Genomic DNA, 7,213 nt, shown 5'->3' with positions numbered 1-7,213 from the left:
TACACCAGTGCTGTCCAACTTCATGGGCAGGAGGTGTCTCTAGCATCGGATTTCTCATCTGGAGGGGGCAGAGCATCAATGTCCTTGCTTCGGGGGGCGGAGCCAAGCACAAACAAAAGGTGAGCCTGCCAGAGGAGGGAGCCTGACGCAAAACATAGTTCGGGCAAGTGAGTTTTGGACAGCCAGCTGGACAGCCCTAATTTACACTAATCAATATGGCTGCTTTGAGAGTTTGCCTTGTCCTGTTTTGGGTTTAGCAGTGTTTGTTTCCTGCAGGTAGTTTGTGGGTGCAGTACTTTCTGTTTCAAGAGGAAAGCGTTTCACTTGTAAGGCTGGATTCACACTATAAGCGCTTTTCTGAGCGCTTGCTGAGCGCTTGTGATTGCTGAGCTCTTTCGGAGCGCTATTTAAAAATCACTCCCATTCACTTTCATTAAAATCACGGTAAAACTCACGTAAAAATCCCTGCATATGGAATTTGCGCGATTGCAGCGATTTCTGTATGATTTTTACCGCGATTTTAATGTAAGTGAATGGGAGTGATTTTTAAAAAGCGCTCAGCAATTACTAGCGCTCAGCAAGCGCTCAGCAATCACAAACGCTCATAGGGCCTGATTCACAAAGCGGTGCAAACACTTTGCACGCCTGTGAAAAGCCCTTTATCACACGCCTAAACTTAGTTTAGGCGTGATGTGAAGAAACTCACGCGAAGCTCCCGCGCGCAAAGTTTTGCGCGCCCATTAAGTATGCGTCTGCGCGCGGCAGCTTCACGCAAGTTAGAGCACAAAGCGGTGATAACTTTGCTAGTGCAAAGGTTATCATGCCTAAAGTCTTTTAGGCGTGATAACTGAGTTATCACCGCTTTGTGAATCAGGCCCATAGTGTGGATCCAGCCTAAAAGACAGATATAAGATTCTGGCATCTTACCCGATGTCTTCCATGATGCAGCCGGACCACTTATCTTCACAGGTGCACTCCCCTGAAAGGTCAGCACAGGACACATGAATGGAATCAGCGTTCTGCGTTATTACATTACACATTTACATGGTCAGGGGTCAGGTGTCAGGTGTCCCACAAAGCGGGATTTCCTTGATAAACACCAAAACATCATCTATAGCTTCACTTGATTTTATATAATCATTTATGTGCTCAATGTGAATTCATGATGCAAACCTGAGCAACAGCTAAGCAAAGGATGAACAAATGCATCATCTGAGGTGTCAGCGTCTGCGCACAAAGAAACACATCAAAATGATCATAGCATATTCCCATATCTTCTTTCTCCAACTGTTCCAGTCTCCCCCGCTGCAGTGCCGGCGCTGCCATTAAGGCAAAGGGGTAATTGCCCCAGGGCCCTCGAGCAGTGCTGTGCACCGGCACGGCTGCCACGCCCCTGCAAGTCCCCACCCCCAACAGCACTGTACCTCACCTGTACAAGTGCGCTGCTCCACTCCCCATCTTCTTCCCCACTGGCAGCGCATACATGCAAAAGGCGGTAACTACCCCAAGGCCCACAAGCACAGCTTGCCGTATAATCACTGCGGCTCCCCGGGGCCCCTACACTGATTTTAGCAGGATTGCAACTCAGTGCTCTCTGACTTCATCCCCGCTGGATGTCTCTTCTCCATGACCCGGGGCATGTCATTGCGCATCACATGCACCGGGTCACTGAGAAGAGGCAGACACAGATGGAGCAGCGTGCCAGGGCAGGTGAGCTGCAATGCTTATCATGCAGGGGCCCCTGGGAGCACAGTAGAGTTGAGGAGGCGGCAGCCAGCTTGGGGACCCTGGGAACTAAATGTGCTGTGGGGGCGGGGGGGAGTAGGGGGGATAAGAGGTTCAATCGGCCCTGCCCAACTGAGGTGGGCTGTTTCAGTGGCCAATCAGGAAGCTCAGGAGCTCAGTTTACTTCCCCTTTTAATTTTATGGAACTATTGTTTGCTTGACATCCAGCTTTTACTGAGTTTAGCCACTAATTATGGATCAGCATTTTACAAGGGTGTGGTACCCTGCCTGTTTATTAGTACAGGGCACCACATCTTGCTGGATGCTCAATTCATTGAATTAACATGCGAATAATCTGACAAGAGAGCTTAGTATTCAGCAGTTGTGCTTTGTGGGTAACCACAGTTACACACTCAAAGTGCACTTAAACTTGGAGGGATATGGATGTTTCCTTTTAATCAATACCAGTTGCCTGGCAGTCCTGCTGAACTCTTTAGCTGCAGCAGTGGCTGAATACACACCTGAAACAAGCATGCTGCTAATCCAGTCTGACTTCAGTCAGAGCACCTGATCTGCATTGCTTGTTGAGGGGCTGTGGCTAAAAGTATTAGAGACACAGGAACAGCAGGATAGTCAGGCAACTGGTATTATTTAAAAAGGACAAATCCATATCCTTCTGAGTTTAGGATCCCTTTAAGCTCTCGTTCACACTAAGGGCGTTTTTGCCCTTATTTTAGGCGCCAGCGATTTTCAAAATCGTCCTAAAAACATTTGTGCAATTCTCTTTGAGAGAGTTCACATCTGAGTGGTTCGTTTCCGATCCGCTCAGAAAAGCGGTGCCTGTATCATTTTTGAGGCGATTTTGCTTCAATGGAAAGTATAGGAAAAATGCAAAACGCTCACAAAATTGATTTGTACTTATTATTTTCCAGGTCAAAGAGTTCACTTCTTGACTTGCGTCAGGAAGTGAATTAAAAAATCGCTCTGAAAAAGTGCTTTAAAAAAAATGCAGCACGCAGTAGAGCGCAAGAAAGGAAAAAAAGTTGCTTTTAAAAAAAAAAAAAACGCTTGCGTTTGCGATTTCAATTTTAGATGTGAACAGAGCCTAAATCTGAATTATCGCAAATACCCTCTGTTTTAAAGAGAACCCGAGGTGGGGTTTTGAGAATTCTATCCACATACAGAGGTTGGGTCTGCTTATATTGCCCAGCCTTTGTTGCTATCCAGATCCCCCCTAAGTTCCCCCTGCACTCTGCTATCCCCCATAAATCACAGCCGCGCTGTGCGGGCTGTGTTTACCTATGTACTGTCAGTTTGCGTGCTCCCCCCGCCTCCTGCATAGCGGGGAGAGAAGGGACACGGGCAGGGACCTGAACTATGCAGGAGGCGGGGGGAGCGGCAGACTGACAGTACATAGGTAAACACAGCCCGCTGTGACACACTGCATGTCAGCAGTGCGGCTGTGATTTTTTGGGGGATAACAGGGCACAGGGGGAACTTAGGGGGGATCTGGATAGTAACAGAGGCTAAGCAATATAAGCAGACCCATGTCCATGTGGATTGCATTGTCAGAACCCCACCTCGGGTTCTCTTTAAGAAGGCAAAACACACTTAGAAGCTGAGTCACTCTCCAAGGTGCTGAACATGTAAGGAAGCTGGTACTGCATGCTCTGCGCTAAGAAATTTGTTTTGTCTTTTTAAGTAAAATAGCAGGAAGTCAAACTCCTTAGAACCACCAGCTCCTCTCCCCAGCCATAGGGCCTGGTAGTCAGTAGGAGGAGCCTCAGCATGTGTATCATCCACCCACACTCTATGCCTGTCTGCATTGTGGAGGGGACAAGTTTTCTAAGTGCCATTCCCATTCCCAATTGGTACAGGTAAAATTGTTGGGCATCCCCTTGGCTCTGTTTTTTGTTTGTTTTTTGATAATTGAGGCTCCGATAACCAACAAGTATATGACAATGCACTGACCACCCATTCTTGCTATAAGGTTGCTTTTGTCATCTCCCTAATGGTGCCCATACATGGTACAATAAAAATGTTAGGTTTTCCCGTTTATTCGACCAAAGTGATCAAATCGGATAAAGCCAAAAACAATATTTTTTTTAAGCAAGAAAAACAAACAATTATCCATTTTTTTTAATTTTTTATAAAAATCAGACATGTTAGAAAAATCTTTATATTCGATCTAAGGGAATAACCGAACAAAATTATCTAATCGAAAAAAATGAAGAAAAAGAATCGCACCATGTATGGGCACTATAAAAGTGGCCATACAGGATTACATTTTTGTTGTTTTTCGACCACAGAACTCTGCTTGATGTTCTCGCATTTGAAAAATAACCAATATGCCATATTCACTTATTAAACTTTCTGAAAATTTTACAAAAATGATCGAATAAAACAGTTCAGATTTTTTCAAAACATCCAATCAGATATTTATAAAAAAAATGTGGACATTTTTCTTTCTAGTTTGTGAAAAAAAGCATATTCCATTTTCTAAATAACTGATCGTTTTGTGTTTTTTTGTTTTTCGATAAGAATCTGATGAGATGTGTTGGAAAAATAATCAGATAGAAAAATATAAAAACTGATGGTTATATTCATTTTTTTTAAATTGGAAACAAAATGAGCATATTATTTAGGTTTTCAAATGATTCGATCTGGTGACAAAATAAAACAAAGAAAGAACTCTAGGGGGCACCACCAAAGTTTAAAATGAACCTCCAGACTAAAAAATCTACTCAGCAGCACTTAAAAGGCTTCGTGTTTCTTTAACCGTTTCACAGCATTAGAACTTTGTTTTTCTTATCCAAGCCTCATTTTGAGCTGCACAGAAGAAAACTGCCCGGGCATTTTTCCCCTGATGCGGTGCAAAGCATGATGGGATTTCTGATATTGTTATTCTCCTTCTGCTGTTTTGGTCCATTTTTTTTTTTTTAAATTTGAGATTTGAAGCCTAGAGCGCGCAGCTGGGAGGGGTGATCAGGACACAGGACAGTTGGAACTATGTCTCATGCTCCCTGTCACCTCCTTTCAACCAAAAAGATGGCTGCCCCCATGAAATCACAAACATTTGCCTATTCTTTTAAAACAGGCTGGGTAAGAGATTACTGTATATTACCTATTTTAATTTACATAACTAATGTAACTTAATGACAGTATGTTTGTTTAGGATGAAGTTCCTCTTTAATATAAATAATGATTTGTATACATAACATAATGTGCGTCTGGGAGTAACAGCATATCAGTAAAAACATTAACAGTAAAAAGAGCTGGAAACCGCACCAGATTGCAAAAAAGTGTAAATAATCTTCAGTATGGTGTCCATACATGGTAAAATGTTTTCATTTCTTTCGATTAGATAATTTTGTTTGATTATTCTGTTAGATTGAATATAAAGATTTTTCCAACATGTCCGATCAGATTTTTATTGAAAAAACTGAATAACCGTTTGTTTTTCTTGATCGAAAAAACAGGATTCTTTTTGACTTTCATTCAATTCGAGCTTTCTGGTCGAATAAAGGGGAAAATTTTACGTTTTTATTGTACCGTATATGGGCACCATTAGGCAAATATGTCAAACATTTCAAACTAGAGAATAGGGGAGGGGAGGGCATGAGGCAGAAATACAATAATGGAGCTTGGTGCTAAATGTAACGGGTATCAATATGAACAGTATGGGCAGCATAGTGGCTAGCGCTCTTGCAGTACTGGGTCCCCGGTTTGAATATCAGCCAGGGCACTATCTGTATGGAGTTTGTATGTCCTCCCTGTGTCTGCGTGGGTTCCCTCCCAGCACTCCGGTTTCCTCCCACATCCCCAAAATTATACAGATAATTGGCTTCCCCCTAAAATTGGCCCTAGGCTACAATGGACGTATGACTATGGTAGGGATTAGATAGTGAGCTACTTTGAGTGACATTTAAATGACAAGACAATATACTGTGTACAGCGCTGCGGAAGATGTCAGCGCTATATAAATACCAAATAATAGCAAACAATAATAATGGCACACCAGGTAAAATTGCAATTAACTGCAAGATGGCACACGATGTATAATTATTGATTATATGTTCATATTGATACCCGTTACAATTAGAGCCAAATGCCTACATTGTATTTCAGCCTCATGCACTCCCCTCCCCAATTCTCTGGTTTTAAAATATTGATTTACATTTTTTCCTAATGAAGATTATTTACACTTTTGTTTTTTGAAATCTGGTGCGGTTTCTGTTTTTATCTTCTATTTTTACCAAGTAACAAAATCAATCACATTTCCCTGGTCGAAAACACCCCAAAACAATTGAATCGTGTATGGCGATATAAGACATAACAGAAAAGTCTGCACTAAACCCGGAAAAGTAGGGGTGCGGGAAAAAGAAAAATGGGTGGGTGCGGGGAGCGAGAAAGAGATAAATGGGTGGAGGGGTGCAGGAAAGGGGAGGCGAGGGATGGGTGGTGGTAGGGAAGGGGAGGGAAGAAAACCCTAGATTAAGAAAGAGAGGAATAAAGCAGGGATGGTGGGATGAGCTCTCGGCCCCCCCCCCATATTAATTGCCATTGCAGAGATCTCACCTCACTTCCTGTTCTCTGTAACCGCCCTATTAGGGCAGGGAGTAAGCAGAACTCTCCCCAACAGGAGCATAGACACTAATAATCTGACAGAGGTTCTAACACTTTTCTTTCTTTGGAAAACTATAAGTAAAAAGCTTAGTAAGCACTGGAGCAGTGAGAGTATCATGACAATAGGAGTGCACAAATTGAACTAGTTATGTTCCAGCTTTGCATAGATTTGTAATGATTACACAAGGGAGGGACAAATTGCTCGGCATACTATACTGAGGTTCTCTGTGCTGTACGGAGATGGGATATTTTGGTGATGTACCTCTTCTTATTTTATCCTTGTCAGAGATGATGCCCAAATTGTGCGCCAGCGACTGAGCCATCGTCACCGCCATGACATCCGGCCGACCGAACTGCGAATAAAACAGAACATGGACGAATATCAGTGACCACACAGAAGTCTTCCTATAGCACAGTACAATAAGCCTGGGGAAAATACATGCTCATCATTTCTTTTGTTTCTATTTATGTTATATTTTTTATTACGTGGTAGGCTACTTTACTCAATACTATTATTGATGATCAATAATATGGTGAATATTACAAGTAGTTGCTAATTTTATGCAGCTAGGTGCATTTGATAGGTCAATTTCTAAGCTGCGTACATTTGGTTTGAGCATCAGAAACATTTCCTATATCTATATACTGTATTGCTCTATATTGTAGAATCCCCCCCAGCATTCTGGGAGACCAGGTATATTTTGTACTGGCTTTGGAACTCTTAGGCCAGAAACCCACTGGGAGCGCTTTGTAAGCGTGAGTGATTTCAAAAAGCTCTTGGTAATGCAATGCTATGGGGGATTTTTAGAAAATCACATCACTCAAGTGGAATCACACCCATAGCATTACATTAGCTAGAGCT

General features: G+C 42.6%; 1 protein-coding gene across 3 annotated transcripts in view; it reads right to left on the bottom strand.

The window, feature by feature from the left end:
* Window positions 1-7,213, bottom strand: part of ADAM22 (ADAM metallopeptidase domain 22) — a 378,095-nt gene that overhangs the window by 107,439 nt on the left and 263,443 nt on the right. For all 3 annotated transcript variants that reach the window (XM_068235530.1, XM_068235532.1, XM_068235533.1), the window contains exons 13-14: window positions 6,614-6,704; window positions 928-979 (exon numbers count right to left, since the gene is read on the bottom strand). In XM_068235530.1, coding sequence (XP_068091631.1) covers window positions 928-979; window positions 6,614-6,704 — 143 coding nt within the window. The remainder of the gene's footprint in view (window positions 1-927; window positions 980-6,613; window positions 6,705-7,213) is intronic.

The sequence above is a fragment of the Hyperolius riggenbachi genome, chromosome 5 (genome assembly GCF_040937935.1).
Source record: "Hyperolius riggenbachi isolate aHypRig1 chromosome 5, aHypRig1.pri, whole genome shotgun sequence".
Lineage (NCBI taxonomy): Eukaryota > Metazoa > Chordata > Amphibia > Anura > Hyperoliidae > Hyperolius > Hyperolius riggenbachi.
The sequence above is the reverse complement of the archived record's forward strand: the minus strand, read 5'-3'. Positions and strand labels throughout refer to the sequence as shown.